This window comes from Apis cerana, linkage group LG14 (assembly GCF_029169275.1).
Source record: "Apis cerana isolate GH-2021 linkage group LG14, AcerK_1.0, whole genome shotgun sequence".
Classification (NCBI taxonomy): domain Eukaryota; kingdom Metazoa; phylum Arthropoda; class Insecta; order Hymenoptera; family Apidae; genus Apis; species Apis cerana.
In genome coordinates, this window is record NC_083865.1 from 7654166 (window position 1) to 7672889 (window position 18724).

The window sequence follows — 18724 nt, forward strand, 5'->3', positions numbered from 1 at the left end:
TAAAGAAAAATATTGTAAATCAATAAAATTGAACATTTAAAAAATAAAATACATTAATAATTTCTGTACCATGATGTTAGTGAAATAATTGTTATTTTTACAATTGACAGTGAATAATTAAAAATAATTTTCATTTTTTTAAATTATTTTAATTATAATTTTATAATTTTTTTAATTATAGTTTTTTAATTACATTTATTAAAAAATTTAATTTGTTATATTTTTTTTATACATTATTAAAAATAAATTTAATAGTTTTCTTTCATTTAATTAACCTTATTTTTAAGTGAATCAATTATCTTTTTTTCTAATTTACATAATTATTATCAATCTATAAAATTATTATACCGAAAATAAAATTTATTTGTATCTATATATGTATTTATTTATAAAATATATTTATAAAAATTAATTTAAATTTTGTTTTTAATAAATATTATATTATATTAAAGAATATTAATTATATTTTTCAAAATTTATAAACATATAACAATAAAACAAATAATAAATATAAATATATAATAATAAAATAAACAATAAACATATTCATATAGATCAATCCACTGAGATATAAATGTATTAATAAATATGTTATATTGATATAATGAGTTATATTACACATATTAATAAATATAATTCATATAAGTATATAATTTTCATATGAATATATATATTATATATATATATATATATATACATATATATATGATTCATTATAATATTACATCTATATTGAAATATTTAAGATACTTAGTAATATTATTAAAATAATTATGAATTTATAAGTTCCATAACAAATATGTTTATTCGTTAAATATTGACTAATGGCAAACAATGTTATGAATTATCAACCAATCATATGATGTGTATCTGAATCAGTGCTGTCTCCTATCTCTCACAAACCAAACTATATTTCTGAAAAAACACTAACCGACAAAAGTCTGATATCTTTGGACGAAAAAGTGCATTTCTTGATTTTGTTACAAAGCGATTAAGCAAAAGGTATGTATATTTGACTTTATAATCAAGTGAATATAGTAAAATAAATGTAAGTCTTATTATTTATTTATATTGCATATAAATAATATCTTTTATATTGAAAAATATTATAGTTTAATAATAAATTTCTATATACATCAATGCTGTATGCACGCTAGTCGCCATTTTGTTTATTGTGTCTGCTTTTGGAGGGAAACCGGATCTTATTTTACATTGATTATAATTTATAATAAATCTGATTTTATAATATAATTTGTAATATAATTTAATTATATTTTTAATATATATATTTAAACAAATATTTAATATTTTAAAAAGATTTGATATTTCTTTATAAAAAAGAATTATTATTTAATAAATATTTAATAAATATTGATTTTTTTCAAGAATATGTTATATATAAATTATTTATATTAAAATAAATAATTTTATATTATAACAATAATTTTTTTTATAGATATGGCACGTACTAAGCAAACTGCACGTAAGTCAACAGGAGGTAAAGCTCCTAGAAAACAACTTGCAACTAAAGCTGCACGTAAAAGTGCACCATCCACGGGTGGTGTGAAAAAACCACATCGTTATAGGTAAAAATATTATAAATTTAATTGTAATATTATAATAAATTATTATTATAATTTTGACAATTTTATGTATTATAGACCTGGTACTGTAGCACTTAGAGAAATCAGAAGATATCAAAAGTCAACAGAATTGCTGATCAGAAAATTACCATTTCAACGTTTAGTTCGTGAAATTGCACAAGATTTCAAGACTGATTTAAGATTTCAAAGTGCTGCAATTGGAGCATTACAAGAAGCTTCTGAAGCATATTTAGTTGGATTGTTTGAAGATACAAATTTATGTGCAATTCATGCTAAACGTGTTACAATAATGCCTAAAGATATTCAGTTAGCAAGAAGAATTCGTGGTGAACGTGCTTAAATAATTCATATCTCAAATCTCTTGAGTTTTTCTTTTGTCCAATTTATATTGTTATTATATTTATGAATATTCTTGCAATCAAATTTATTGTAACTGAATCTCTTTTTTTCATAAGTCATTAATTATAGATAAACACTGCCAAGTCCTGTGAAATATAAAATGCAGAGACAAAATATATTTAACTATCATATCAAGTAGTGTAGTTAAATACATTTATAATTTAATTATAGACAAATATAAAAAGCAGAAAGCAGAAAATGGAGTATGTAGTTCATAACAAATAATATCACTTTACATGTATAATTCATATTTTAGTATTATATATAACAATAAGTATAACATAAGCGACACAATATAAGCAATATAATGTAGATTTAATGTTTTGCAAATGAAAATCATTTATATTCATTATTATATTTACTTTGTGATTAACATAGTTTCTAAATATAATTTTCTATGTTATTGTCAAGTTTAAATTTATAGTTTAAGTTAGATCAAATTTTTAATATATAAGAATTCTTATGTACTAGTATCGTAATATGCTTAGTACTATAGTCTTTCAAAAAAAAAAAAAAAGAAAAAACGAAATATTTCTGAATTAAATGTGAAAATATCGTTAGTTGTATTTGTATTACTAAATTATCAAAATTGATTTATATATATATATACTTATATTTATAAATGAAATTAATATGCCATTAAGCATAAAAATATATTTCATTGTTAATTAGTTTATCATTATGTTAGTATAAATTAATAATAAAAAAATAATTCATAACTCAATGTAAATGATCTATACAAATTTTTTAATAAATTTAACTTGAATTGTCTTCCCGAAAAAATGAGTTTATTTTATTTAATATATTATGTTATATTTTATACTTATTTTTTTTAATATTTATTAAAATATAATATTAAAATTTTTGAAATTAAGTTTATTCTTTAAAAATATAATTATATATAAATTTTGATAAGTAATGTAGATTATTAAAAAAAAATATTTTTTTCATCAAAATAAAATTTTTTGTTTCATAAAATTCTTACATTTTTATTTTCTTTAATTTTTATTTTTCTTAAGAAAATTTTAAATTAAATTATATTTTTAATGAATTTTAATTTTTTTTTTTTAATAAATTTTTTGATATCACACATACTATTGATACAGTAATTATAATTAATTTAAATAGTAATTATAAAGATTACATCATCAATATAAATAATATATTTTAAAATCATATTAATATTTTATTATCTTTTTATGTAAACAAAAATATGACATATTTTATAAATATATAATGATAAACATAAAAAAATAAATTATTAAAAATTCATTAACTTATATTATTGATGATAATTTATAAATTTGTATACATATTTTTACATAATTTATATATATTATTTTTTAATAAAATAAAAATATAATTAATTATCAAAAATTCTGTTTTCTGAAATTAGAAAAGTTATTGAATTAATCTTGTTTAGTACTGTACTATTTCCGCTATAAAATTCAATTGACAAAAGCGCCAAAATTCAATAATTTTATCAATTCAACATCAATACATAATATTATTTACGTTTAGATATATAATGGCGTTTATTTTTTTCTGAGCAGAAAATGTAGATAAAACTTTAATTCTGAAAATAATCATTTAAATTTAATCAAAAATATATTCATTCTAAATAACGATTAAAAATTTCTATTTTAATAATTATCGAGATGACGTGTCCATCATGTTCTACAGAAATTGCATACTTTTCTGGAGGTTTCCACGAAATAACCGATTTCATTGCAGATAGAATTACATGATAAAAGTCACGAAAAATGTATACAGATATATAAATTTTAACACTATTTGATCATTAATCATAGAAGAAGTTCTTTTTGATATGTTATAATTTTTATAATAAATGTTTTTTATAATAAAATATCTATCAATTTCATTAATTTGAAAAACAATGGGATAGCAATTATTACAAGTAAAACGAGGTTGCCGAGAAGTATCATGTATATTACAATTGACAGGGTCCTTCTTGGTTCGCAATCTAGGCGTAGGAGGTTGAGCCAATCGCATGTGCTACATTCTGAAACTCAACTGCTATCCGACCTCCGATTGGATGCACTGCACCGCGGGCTTACGTGCCTCTCACGATTTAATTTCTAGGGGGTAGGGACAAGGGAGTCGTGACTTGGGAGAGCGTCCACTGCCATCGAAGTACAAGGAAACGGATAGTGCTAGCTCTTGCTTCTCGTAGAATTTTTTCTTTAAGTGGTATGTAAATTTATCAAAATTGCATTTCATTTACGATCATGTGTGATTACTAATATCAGCAAATATATGAACAATACAATGTGTATCAATGAATGTGAAAAGTGTTGGAAAATTCAAGTTTTCACGTTCGAACGCGACGTACTATCGTATTGCCTCCATTTTGCAATTGACGTTCGTGGAGGGAATCGCTTCATGATCCTTTCTCGGAAGTGACGCTTTCGATTTGTTTCATGGCGAGTGTCATTCGTTTAATCTCATTTGATAAACTATGCTTCCATTTATCAATGGGATAATTAGAAGATAAAGAAATTCTTGCTAGTTAGGATGATACATTTTTCTTGTTAGCATGGGTTTTATTCGCGTCGGTGCAAGAAAGTTTGTGCATTGCGCAATGCGCAGCGTTCTTTGGTGCGCGCTTCCTTCGCACGAACAGCAACGGAACATACCCCCACTTTCATTGCCCCACCATCCTTTTCTTCCCACTCCAGAATTTAGTTTATTCTAGTTATCAAGTATACCTTTTAAAATAATTTTTCCCGCGTTCGTTTTTTCTTGGAGATTTTTGTGATAAATAAAATTAAGAAATTTGTTTACATATATTTTTTTACATACATATTCATATCATATTATAATTTTTTAATTTGATGTAAAAAAATATATTTTTTGAAAATTTAAATTTTAAGAGAATTTAATCAAATTTGTTATTTCAGAGTGAATAATGGCACGTACTAAGCAGACAGCTCGTAAATCAACTGGAGGTAAAGCACCTCGTAAACAACTAGCCACAAAGGCAGCACGTAAGAGTGCACCATCTACTGGTGGTGTGAAAAAACCACATCGATATAGGTAGATTTTAAATAATATATAATAGTATTAATAAATATTATTTAATATATAATATATACAAAATAAAATAAAAAATAAAATTTTTAGGCCTGGTACAGTAGCTCTTCGAGAAATCAGAAGATATCAAAAATCAACAGAATTGTTAATCAGGAAATTACCTTTTCAAAGATTGGTTCGTGAAATTGCACAAGATTTCAAAACTGATCTTCGTTTCCAAAGTGCTGCAATTGGAGCTTTACAAGAAGCTTCAGAAGCATATTTGGTTGGTTTATTTGAAGACACAAATTTGTGCGCTATTCACGCGAAACGTGTTACAATCATGCCTAAGGATATCCAGTTGGCCCGACGAATCCGTGGCGAGCGTGCTTAAACAATATGTAACTCCCATACATACCATTTATTACTATTATTATCATTCGTAACAGTCATGGATGAAACATTTTCATTCCAAACTACATATTATGTTGTACTCCATAATAATATATGAGTTATGACATGATCATCCTTTATAACATGTATTTAAAATTCAGATTTCTAGAAAATTGATACAAGAATTGATTTAACTGTTTTTGATATAGTTAATTTTCATCTTTTGGTATTATTATACAAAAATAGACTATATATTATTTCTAAAAATAATCAATTACAATTGCTAATTCCCTAATTTCATTTTCTTTTTATCATTTTACATTTTACAGAGTAAGAATACTTATAAAAAAAACCTAAAATCGGAAATTAAATAATCGTGATAAAAGACAATTGTTAATTCTTCTAAAAGTACTTTTAAGATTGAATAAGATCGAAAATGTTTAGTTTCTCATTACAATTTTATTATATTCATCATCCTTATCATTATTGATACAATAGTGAAATGTACATTAGAGAATAAGGCACTTTTTTTGTAGGAACAGTATGTTCAATGTAGTGTTTATCATATTAGAACTCTGGTTGTATGAAAATTACGTAAGATATTTCAATCAGTCAAGTATTCATTGTTCGTGTAAAGATAAACGTTTCTTAAATAAATCTTCAAAATAATATTAATTTACCTTTTTCCATTTTATAAGAAATCTGTACTGTTATTTAAATAGTAAGTTTTAGGAATCATAATTTTGCATCAATTAATAGTTTACAATATCTTTATTTTACAAATATTACAATTTTATTATTCAATTTTACTTTTACAAATATTACAAATATTGCATAATTTACTATCATCAAAAATTCAAGTTTACAATTATTCAACTATTAACATAAATCAAAAGTATTAGAATAATTTTTTTTTATTTCATGCATTAAGTGAAATCTATAAATTATTAATCTTCATTTCATTTAATAATATTGAATATGATTAAATTTTAATTGTTATAATAAATTCTACATTATACAAATATTTTATTTGAAACTGTTTATAATTATGCAATGGCGTAAAAAGCACAATTATATTGAATTACATATATAATTAATAATAATTTTATATATTTTAAGGTATAAAATTGAATTGTTTTACAATACAAGAGAATATTTTTTGTTATTAAAAAATAGATATATATCTATATATATGTATATATATATTGCCATAAATTTCTATAAAAGCTAGATTTTTCTAAATGATATAATATTTCTAAATATTTCTAATGTTGAAATTTTCATGCATTCATGAATTATATTAAAACTATATATTCAAAAGAAGATCACAAATCGCCTTTTTAAGAAATGACAATCAAATGAAAATCAGTTACTTGTTATTTTTCAAATAAAATATTGTATAAATTTTTCTTTTTTTCAATAAGAAAATTATTTTCAAAAAATTACAATTATCAAATTAATTGATTAATATAAAAACATTCGGTTTCAACTTACAAAATATTTTAAAATTTTATCTAAAAAAAAACTAGTATTGATTTTCATTTAAATATTTTTCTTTAATATCATTTTTAAATATTATCTATTATATAACATAATTATACCACTTATCTAAAATTATTACTATATTAATATTTATAACAATATTAATTTTATTAAATCATTTATTATAATCGCAATATTAATACTTACAATTTCGAATGTTTATTTACAAATTTCTTCCACATTGCCAGATATATTTTTAAATTGTAGAAAAATGTTTAAAAATCACAAACTTGATGAAAAAAATAATTAAATGAACAATAATAATAATAAATAAATTGATTAAAATGATATCATTTTTCATACAGATTTATAATAAATTAACAAATGAGATTTTTTTAGTTAAATAATATGTATAATCATACAAATATAATGCACAAAATTTTTTGTTGGAATATTATCCGTTGTTTATAATCGAATGTGGTTGCAGTTGCCAGAGGCAAAACCTCGAACTTGGCGTCTAGTCCTAATTAAAAAAATTTAATATCGTTTTGTTATCATTTCCCATTATAAAAATAATTTATAAAAACATATTTATATACATAGATCAGCGTTTCTCAATCGTATTCTAAAAATATTTTTTAAAATAATACTTGTTACATTATTTCATATCAAATTGCTTATATTGTATATATTCTTAGATAATAATTAATAAATTTATTTAATAAATTAAATTATATATAGATTATTATAATAATAAAAACACAGTAAATGATTGAGAAATGTTGTACATTTTTATATAATATGCATAAATTGTATAACATGCATATGAAAAATATCTTGAATTATAATTCAATGATATTTGCTTTTTCTAAGATAAATCTTATTTACATTAAATATTTTAAATTAATTTATAATTTGAACAAAACAGTGAATAACAATTTTATGCAAATTTAATTATTCAAACAGTTTAATACAATATACTGGATAATTTTATTATATTTTACAATTTATAGATATGATTAACAAAAAGATACAAGAAAATAACATATAAAAATCATGCATAAAAACATGTTTTATATATATATATATATATATATATATATAAATTAACAATGCATTATGCGAAAATATTAAATATTTTAGAAAAAAATTTGTTAATTAATTCTTTAATTATAAAAAAAATAATAAACATTAAACTAAAAATATAATTCTCAAAAAATATTATTTTGATTTTTATATTAAAATATTTTTAAATTGAATCATAAATATCTTATAAATTACACAATTTCATTGTTAATAATTCTATTTCATATTATTTTTATGAAATAATAAAATTTTTTTATTAATAAAAATAGAAATAGTAAAATTAATTATTATAATTTATATTAGGCACTTATATTATTATTATAATTTATATATATGCACTTTGCATTGCTGATATAATTCAATAAAAATATTGTATTTTATTGCACAAATTTACTTTTTACTTTTAGTAAATATATACAATTGTTATATACAAGAATGTATAAGATATAAAATATAAATTTCTTAACTTGTTTCTAATTATAAAATTATTATTTCTATTGAAATTTAGCAACTTTTTCACAAAAGTTATAATTATTTTTATAACTTGGCGAAATACAATTTTTAAACGGATTTTTTTTTAATAATATGAAGAATTCTTAAATTACATTTATTTCATAATATATAAAAAATATAAATTGGAAATTTCTTTTAAGACTTTTTTACTCATTTTATTTTTTAAAATTGGATTATAATAGAAATTAATAATTGCAATGCAATTAAATCAGAAATTTTTAATTCTATGCCTAAAAATTATTTTTGGTATATCTGTGACATAAATCAATATAATTTGATATCTATGTTCGTCTTATATATCATATTAATAATAATTTAATAAACTTTTATTATATATATATTTAATACTTAAATAGAATTATTTAAAACAAATATTAATCTGGCATATTAAAAATCTTAATAATCATAAAAAGTCTTTATTAATTTTTATAAAGAAGTATTATTTCAAACATACAATTTTGAATTAATTTAATTATGTTATAATGTTATATTAATTATGTTATATTTAAATTGATTGGAAGTTATTTATAATTTTCTTTTTAAAGTCTGATTATTAAGATCTTAGTAGATTCAATAAAAATGATGTATTGTACTCTTTGAATCACAAATATGAAGCTATTTGTAAATCTGTTATATTAAGTATACATTTTAATTAATATATAATAGAAATATTATATGAATGAAGTTTAATTAAAAAAGAATTATTAAATATCAGAAATTAAAATTAATATTTATAATATAAAAAAATCTCTAAAATTTATCTTATTTTTTATCATTTTATGATATGATACTATTAATTGAAAATATTATTAACAATAAAAACAATTTGCATAAAATAATAAAATATTTCATTTTAATTAGTAACGCAATAAGATGAGCTATTATAAAAAATTATAATGCAGTCTTTTTAACTATTTTGAATATTTTAGTAAAAAGCTAAAAACTGGAATCATAAAAAGCTTTCATTATAATTTATAAATTGATAGAACATTCACAGAAAATATTACATAAGTAAAAATAAACATAAAATTAATAAGTACAAATAATTTATTGACTATCATGTATCACTTTAAATGACATTATATTATGAATAATTGAATTAATTTATTTCATTTATTTTATTAAATAGAATATTCATTAGAAAAAATTCATTAGTTTTTTTAATTCATTTTCAATTTTGATACATGATATTTTTTTGCTACAAATACATACAATGCACAACGATACAATTTTTTATGATTATAATATTGTTCTAATGTTACCTGTAAAGATCACGGACAGCTTGATCCTCTCGAGATGGATTTTGACATGTGTTTAATTTATTCTCCAATGCCTACATAATGAAATATTTGTTATTAATTAAAATATTATTATTCTTCTTAAGAATATTGACAAATCTTTAAAACTGATGATACCATCTACATGTAGAATAATTTAAAATAGGTAGTAAAAAATCGTGATGTGTACAGAAGAAAATATGCAGTATAAAGCAAAAGAAATCAAATAAAGACCTGTACACACAAAAACTTGATCAGCACTTGGTTGATCTAGGTTGTTGCCATATACAATGAGGAGATGTATGAACCTGGATGGATGGTAAATCAGTAGGTGTAGTGGAAATTGTATTTTTCTCACCCAGACAAGTGCACTTTACCCTTCTGCACTCCATGCAGACCCATCTGTCAAGCTACCAAAATACCAGCTACATCATACTACAGATGTCTTTAACCATTATATTATCAAAGCATTTTATATAAATTGAATTATTTTGATAAAAATATTTTATATAAAATTTGCTTAGAAAAAAAAATAAAAGGAAAATAAATTTTATAAATTAATTACAATGAAAAACTAAAATATATGTATAGCAACTAAATACATTTAAAACTCAAACAAGCCATGCTTTAAGCTACTTTTGTATATCAAGTGCTTTGGAAACAGAAATACTAATGTATCTATATGTACGTATATGTATGTATGTGTGTGTGTGTGTGTATATATAAAATAATGATTATACTTACACCAACTTTCCTCATAAGATCACCAATCATATTCATTGCTAATATTCTTGTACATGGTGTCAGCGGTGGATTCACATTATTATTGTTATTGTTGTTTCCAGTTACACCTCCTACAACTTTGTTTCCAACTATTTGTAAATAGAAAAATATGTAAATTACAGATATGATATAATAATAAAAATATTAAATTCAAAAAACACTAAATTAATAAAACTATTGTACAATAATATTTAGAAAAAAAATAAAAAAAAATTTTATTTTTGTCAGTAGAAAGTATAATATTTAGAAACTAAAATAAAGAACAGGTTTGTTAAAATAATTTTTATTTCATTGATAACAATATCATATGTATATACAGAAAGATAAAATTAATTAAAACGCATGTTAAATTAATTAAAAATATGTTAATCAAGCACAAATTAGATTTAATCATCCTTAAGCACTGATAAATAAGCAAACTTGTTACTATAAAAAAAATTTCAAGTAATATACAAAAAATATATATTACATACATTAAAAAATGAATTAACTTCATCATTTTTTTGTTTGTTATTCATAACAATTTTTGATTTGTTAGATACAAGTATTTTCTCTGCTGAGCATTATCTTTATTAATAATAAAGATCATCTTTTAGGCCCAAAGCAAAACATGCGCTTAGTTTTACGAAGAGTATTATGGATCTTACTTTTTAATGGTGAAGTTGTTGTATTATTTGGAGGTATAGATTGTGGTACTATTGGATTACTAGGCGACATGTGTGCTTCCAATTCAACTTGAAGTTTATTACTATCAACATGGTTCCGAACTCTGTCAGCTGATTTATCATTATCAGGTTGGTGCCTTTCTTGTACTTGAATTTCCTGTTTTAAATCTGTAATAAATTAAATATTAGAAAAAATTTATTTAATGATTATATAAAATTTATTTTATAGTTATAAAATAATAATAAATCGTTCAACCTCTTATTTCATCCATTAGTCTTTGTACTATAACTTTTAAAGCTTCTTTTTCATCAAGTTCTGATTCTAATAAAGCATTCTTTTCAATAGCAGAATTAAGTTTAGCTTCTATTTCTTCTTCCGTTACCCTATTTATTCTGCAAAATTAAAATTGATAAAAAAAATATTATATTAAATATTTTATATTTATTATAATATATAGCTGCATGAACATATATCACCTATGAGCTCTTTCTAAGTCATCATTCTTTTGTTCCAATTCTCTTATGTACTTTAATAAATGATCATGTTGTGTTTGTAAGTCTTGAGCTTTTCCTTGAAACATTGCACAATCTGTTGTTTGTTGATCTAATCTTGTTCTTAATTGTTCAACTTCAGTAGCTAGTCTTGTATTTCGTTGTCGTAATTCTCTGTTAGTTTTTTCTGCTTGTTCTAATGATGCTTCAAGTTCTTTTTCTAACAATTGTGAATTTTCTTGAAATTCTTCCAATTCTCTTTCTATATCCTCTTTCCTATAATGTTATAATAATATTTATTTTATGAATAAATATTATTTAATGTTAATGTACAGCTTTGAATAAATATGATAGTATATTATTTTTATTTAGAAATATAAAATAATTCACCTTCTATGTATTTGATGAGCAAGTTCCATCCAATATTGAATTTCATCATCTTTGGACACAAATTGTGGAGGATCAATGTCCATCATTTTGACAATATTTTAATTTTGTTTTTTAATATTTTAAAAAATTGTTTTAAAAATTAAATATAACTCAAAATTATTCTATGTCATTAATGATACAATGGCATTCTGCAAATAAAATAAATTTATTTACATAGATGCAAATTTAAAGCAATTAAAGATCAGATTTAATGAAATAAAAATCTTATCAAATAAAATTAAAATATATTAATCTTTCATTAATATGTACGATATAATGATAATCATGGTGAAAGTTTTGTTTGTTCAAGAAAAAAAATTATATTACGGTACATACCTACGCATCTATATACGATAAATGCGATGTCAATCTAACCTACTAATAACGAATCGCTAACAATCACAAAACGCAAGAGAATTATTTCAGAAAGAATATCCCAAATTATAAAATAATGAAAAAAAATATTAAAAAATTAAATGTGAATTATGTTATGTATAGTATACGATCGAAGTTGACGCATAAAAATCGTAACCGTAGAAGAACACTTACATGTATCTTTAAGAGAGGACAAGGCTAGTAGACAAATAAAAATGGTCCAGTGTAAATAAAACTGTCCACCAATTGAACTGAGTTAAAATAATAATGTTTAAAATATTATCTAAAAAATGCTGTATAATACACAACCATCAATGATGTGTAGGCGCATTAAATGAAATTGTTTCAAGATGCATATAAATATAGAGACCTTGAGAAAACGCTCAGCAGGTGAAATGTAGTGTACCGCGTGTGACACAAATGTCATTACCGTGTAATTATGACTCACTAGTCGGGATGGTAAGGTAGAAAAAAAATTTATCTCTTTCTTGTTATAACTTCTCGTCGTTGACTGTGGACGTGGACAGATTATACTAAAATCGTTTGAGACCGGTTGTCAATTTATCATTAAGGGATACCGTTCCACGATGGATTTACATCCAATTAAATTTATTTCCGGAAATTAGATTTTTGAATGAAAAGATGCAGTCGAGTTTACCGATTGCAAAATGGCAGATATAAATAGAATCAATGCTGGTTCGTTCACAATTCTACAGCGTAGTAAGGTGGCGTTCGCAAAAGCTAACCGGTTACGAATGCATTCGATATGGTGGCAGAACGAAACAGAATGGAATGTAATGCGTTATTCTTTTGCTTCTCATTGGGCAATATATTAAAACGCGCGAAGAATGTAGTTTTATTTGTTGCTTACAATTTGTTACTTATTTAAAAATGATATTAAAAAAATTTTGATATTCAAGAAACATTAATATTTTATATAATACTTTTAATTATTTAATAAAATAGTTCAAAGATTAAATTTTTTATATATATATATATATATATTTATAAGTTTTAAATTAAATTTTTTTTTATATAGATGTAAATTTATTAAAAAAAATAAATTTTTTTAGTCCATTGTTACAAATGTTTATATTTGTTGTTATAATATTATATATCACTTATTCTAATAAACTTAGTCTATTGTCTTCTATTAATTTTTGATCTCCTTTATTTTATTAATATTTATATTTTCTAATATCTAATATTTATATATATATTTTTTAATAATTATATTTTCTTTATAATTAATATTTACTATAAAAATATTTTTATACTCTAACTTATAAATATGTAGATATTTATTATTTTCATTTATCGTTTTCTCATTATCTTCGATTTTATGTATTATATCTATTCACATTTTAAAATATTGATTTATATATATCTCCTATTATATTATATTTATTACAAAATTTATTAATAATTATAAGAACAGATGAAATATCTTATTGACATTAACAATTTATAATTATACTCGGTAACAATATCAATGAAAGATATGAAATATCAATGATTCTTAAAAAGATGGTGCCACAAATCAAAAACTATTAATGAATTTACTTTATTAATAATTAGTAATAATGTACAACTTTTAAATATTTTTCAGATAGATAATGCTATATAATAATCAATTTTATACAATTCAATATAAAATATCAATTTTATTGTTTATAAATGATTATAAATTAATTTTTAAAAATAAATAATTCATTAATTTTTATTGATTTATATTAATTTTATAATTCTTATCTAAAAATAGAATTCTTATCTAAAAATAGATTTTATTAATATTTTTAATCAAAAGGTTAAAAGAAAACATTAAAATATCAAAAGAAAAAATAAAAATAAGAAAGTAAAATTAATTAGAAATTGTGATTTTTAATTATATTAATTTTAAAATATAGACAAAGAAAATAAATAATAAAAAAAAGAATAAAGATATAATAAAAATTATAAAAATAGTATTATTTTAAATAAGAAAAATATTTCTTTAAAAATATGATAGAAGTTTATCCGATAGATAGATAGATAATAGAATAAGAATAAAAATAAGAATTGAAGATTAGTATCATGTTTTGAGTATCAAAAATATTTCTCCAAAAATATTGGATATATTTTTATATATCCAATATTATATTATAATTTATATTTATCCTCAATTTTTACTCTATGTTATTCTATTTTTGAAAAAATATGTTTATCATTTAAGAGATAGCGCTGACAATCAATTCTTACTTTATCTTTATTTTTATTATTTTTTTTTCATGTTATATATATTTCATTTTAAAAATAGAACTAATTCTACGATTTTTAATCTGTTCTTCTTCTCTTATTATGTATTCTTATTTATATTTTATATATAATCATAAATATATATATGTGAAATAAATAGATAAAAATGCAAACGCAAAAAATGTAAAAAATCTTATTTTTTTCGAGATCAGCATTTTAAAACATAGGATACAAAAGATTTCGTGTATATCTCTTTTTTTTTCTTTTTTTTTTTTATACAAAGAAAGTTTTTTAAAAATGATAATTTTAGAAACAACATAGGAATAGTGTGAGATATTTATCCATTAAAATTTTTATAATCTATTTACACGCCCAGATATAAAAATATATGCAAATATATACATGTATATATGCAAGATTTTCTTCATTGTCATATCTATCTTATATTTTGTCTACAATTAAACATTTTTGTATACAAATTTTTTTTTGTTCATTAATTTATTTTTTTGAATGTAATCTATAATTGAAAATAATAACAATAATAAAAATGGAATATATACTATCTTCGAACATTAATCTATAATCAATTCCTAATAATTTAAACGTTTATACGTCAGAATTTTTCAACTGCGGAACAATTTCCTGTCATATTTGCGATGACATCGTAACGACATTTTGAAAAGAGATTCAGTATGTTTTGTAATATTTGTCAAACGAAATTTTCTTTTTTTACAAAAGAAGTAAGTTATTATTTTTCATAATAGTATCATTCGTAATTTAGGTTATATCATATTATATGTCATCTTTTACAATTTTTATTATTAATTATTAATTTAAATAATTTTTTATATACTTTGTCATCTATTTCATTTTTCTTGTATTATTTAGGTTGCTTGTCCAGGTTGTGGCTTTTCATGTTGCAATAAGTGCCTCAAATATAAATTTAATATTCCAGATAGAGGAGTAAAAAATATCTGTGGTCGTTGTTTTAATAAAAAGAATTATTCAAGCAAATCAAGTTATAATAATAATATTAAAATGTTGGATGAGCATGAAGAACCAATGGCTCCAGTAGATATTACAAAAAAGTAATATATTGCTTATAAATATATATTCCAAATATTCCAATTATGAAATATGTAAAATAATTTAATATGTATTCTATATGTATATAGACTAGATTCATTAGAAAATCCAGCAAAACCTCCCATTGTAATGTATAAACATACAAATCATTGGGACAAATTTAAAAATGGTTTGGAACCAGTGGATCAAGAAATAGTTGAAAGATTACGAAAATTAAAAGAAGAAGACAAAACTGCAACTTTGAGTGTGGATGAAATAAGAAGAAGATTAGCATTATTAAAAGATGAAGATGCAGATATTAATCAGCAAAAAATAAATGTATGTTAATTATTATATTATTTATATAAACATTATATATAAACATCATACAATATAAATAATTATTAATATAATTATTAACATCATACAATATAAATAATTAAATACAATAAAATTCTTTTATCAAAAACATAATATAAATAGTTTTATTTTCTGTAGATACATAAAGTGGATATCAGAACAGATCAACAGAAAACAGACGATTTAATAGAAGAGTATCTAAAACAATTAGAATTATCATCAGGCAGTGATTCAGTTAATGAAATTCAAACAAGATTAAGATCTTTACAAGGCATTAGTAGAGAAGTATAAAGTTGATAAATAAATATTAAATTATAATTGATTGATAATTATAAGAAAATTTTTGTTATTCTAGCATTCAACTAATGATATTAATAATGAAAATCATATGACAAATAAATTAATTGCAAAAGCTTTGGCAGAAGCCGAATTAGAAAAAAAATATGAAGAAAATATAGATAAATTGGAAGAAATGGAGATTGAGGTATATGAAATTAATTTTAATAAATAATAAATAATACATGAAATTTTGATTAAAATTCAATAAATGCAGGAAATAAAACATATCGATGATGAAGATGAAAAACCTAGCTGCATAATGTGCGATCAAACTGAAGATTTAGAACAATGTTTAGGTTGTCACGGCGATTTGTATTGCATTATATGCTTTGAAGATAATCATGACGATTTTGAAATGAAAAAGCACAAAAGAAAACCAGCAAAGAAATTAAATTATTATTAAATAAAATTGAATAGAAATTTTAGAGAAATGCTTTACAATAATTCACATGCAGTTTCATTATTGATACTTGTCTAATTTATAAAAAAATTTTATGCTTAGTATTGTCACTTGTAATTTTTAATGATAATATGCAAAATATATAAACATAAACATTAAATAATATATAATTATAGTAAATGTTTTAGCTATAAGTTTTAAAAAATTATTATTATGCTATATCTATTTTCACAGTAAATAATTTTGTAATATCTTAAATTTAATAGATTTAATAAGATATATTTGTAAAAAAAAAATTAATTTACAAAAAAATTATTTATTTATTATCAATGTACATTACATTATCTTTAACATATTATTATTTTAAAATTTCATTGAATATTTAATTTTAAATTAAATATATAATTTCTAATGAATCAATAAATCAATAAATTAATAAATCTAATGAATCAATGAATTAATAATAATTTATTAAAATAATTTTATATATTATATAATTTTATATATTAAATTAATTTATTATTTAATAATAAATTATTAATATTATTTAATAATAATAAATTTTGAATGATTAATTAATCTATTTCAATATGCAAAAAACTTTAATCTTTTTTTAGATTTTTAGATTTTTTAAATTAATTCAATCTTCAATTAAAATTTGTTTAAACAGTTTGCTAAAATTCTGCTTTTTTAAGATTATTATCTTTCTAATAGATAGATAGATTATCTTTCTAAAAGATTATTATCTTTTTGATTTAAATATCAAATTGAATTGATTTGACAGATTAAATCGATAAAAATTCACTGATACTCTCATTGGTATTTCCCGGAAATAGTTTGTGGTAAAGCATAAAAAGCTCTTTTCAAAGTCTGAGCAATTCTGCTATATTTAGAGTTGTAGTACATACCTGTAGAGTTTAGTACATACCTATTGTGCTAAGTTTTCGTAGTACGTAACAAATGTTTTGTTTTTGTTTCTATAGTTCGTTTTGTTTAACAATAAAATTTGTTTCCAAATATTTTTTTCTTTATTATTAATATGACTAATATTACTTATTACTAATATTATTCTTTATTAGTTACTTAATTATTGCATAATTATTTGATACTAACTTATTTGATTATAAACTTTCATTGAATTCGAAGAATTGATTAAATTTGACTGATTCTTTTAATTAAATATAATTGTATTATTATAAGAAATAATAAAAATCAAATTTTTTTTTAGTTTTATATATATATTTTTAAAAAATCATATGAAAATAGTAATGAATCTATTGCTAATTATTTATTGTTTATAATTTTTTTCTTTTATATTTATAATTACATCTTTTATATCGAATAATTTACTTCATTGAAAATTTATAAATAAATTATTTAAAGTATATAATGAATTTTAAAAATTAATTTCACATTTTTTTTCAATCAATTTTTTTTTCTTTTCTTCCTTTTATTTATAAGTATATTTATAAAAAAATATTTCCGAAAATAATTCATAGAAATTTAATAATAATGTTATTAATAAATCAGTCAAATTTAAAGTTTTGGTTTTATTAAAGTTTTATTATTGTACTATTAGAAAAATTCTGAATATTTTAAATATTTTTTTTTATCTCTGACTAATATTTTTCTCAATAGTGATCATTACATATTAAATTTTAATAAATATATAAATAATGAATGATTTTTTTTTATATGTTTTATATGATTTTTCTTTATATAAATGATAAAAATTCAATATAAATTTTTTATTTAAAAATTAATATTATAATTTTTAATATATAATGTTTTATG

At 20.7% G+C, this 18724-nt stretch overlaps 4 protein-coding genes across 11 annotated transcripts; 3 read left to right on the top strand and 1 right to left on the bottom strand.

Annotated features, from left to right (window-relative positions):
- Positions 1-842: 842 nt before the first annotated feature.
- Positions 843-2786, top strand: LOC108000660 (histone H3.3A). The gene is made up of 3 exons (XM_017061136.3): positions 843-1002; positions 1457-1586; positions 1662-2786. The coding sequence occupies exons 2-3, from the start codon at positions 1459-1461 to the stop codon at positions 1942-1944; spliced, it is 411 nt and encodes a 136-aa protein (XP_016916625.1). The 5' UTR covers positions 843-1002; positions 1457-1458; the 3' UTR covers positions 1945-2786.
- Positions 2787-3698: 912 nt separating this feature from the next.
- On the top strand, positions 3699-6104 carry LOC108000659 (histone H3.3A). 2 transcript variants are annotated; one of them, XM_017061134.3, is made up of 3 exons: positions 3699-4214; positions 4925-5060; positions 5148-6104. In XM_017061134.3, exons 2-3 carry the CDS (start codon positions 4933-4935, stop codon positions 5428-5430), a joined length of 411 nt encoding a protein of 136 aa, XP_016916623.1. In that variant the 5' UTR covers positions 3699-4214; positions 4925-4932; the 3' UTR covers positions 5431-6104. The 2 variants fall into 2 exon arrangements, with proteins under 2 accessions (XP_016916623.1, XP_016916624.1); XM_017061135.3 differs by having other exon boundaries at positions 4139-4447.
- Positions 6105-7072: 968 nt separating this feature from the next.
- Positions 7073-13683, bottom strand: LOC108000703 (nuclear distribution protein nudE-like 1-B). 7 transcript variants are annotated; one of them, XR_003698379.2, is made up of 10 exons: positions 12902-13683; positions 12706-12824; positions 12118-12305; positions 11713-12003; positions 11492-11628; positions 11218-11403; positions 10532-10659; positions 10022-10197; positions 9773-9843; positions 7367-7434 (listed from the first exon to the last, which is right to left on the bottom strand). XR_003698379.2 is itself a non-coding variant. In XM_062084463.1 (9 exons), exons 3-9 carry the CDS (start codon positions 12201-12203, stop codon positions 7377-7379), a joined length of 957 nt encoding a protein of 318 aa, XP_061940447.1. In that variant the 5' UTR covers positions 12204-12305; positions 12706-12824; positions 12902-13683; the 3' UTR covers positions 7073-7376. The 7 variants fall into 7 exon arrangements, 3 of the variants coding, with proteins under 3 accessions (XP_061940447.1, XP_016916718.1, XP_061940448.1); XM_062084463.1 differs by lacking the exon at positions 10022-10197 and having other exon boundaries at positions 7073-7434; XR_003698381.2 differs by having other exon boundaries at positions 10022-10095; positions 12706-13683.
- A 1087-nt stretch (positions 13684-14770) lies between these two features.
- LOC108000633 (abscission/NoCut checkpoint regulator) lies at positions 14771-17949 on the top strand. Its single transcript, XM_017061084.3, has 6 exons — positions 14771-15506; positions 15655-15854; positions 15942-16170; positions 16330-16476; positions 16547-16675; positions 16745-17949. Exons 1-6 carry the CDS (start codon positions 15459-15461, stop codon positions 16931-16933), a joined length of 942 nt encoding a protein of 313 aa, XP_016916573.1. The 5' UTR covers positions 14771-15458; the 3' UTR covers positions 16934-17949.
- Positions 17950-18724: the final 775 nt, after the last annotated feature.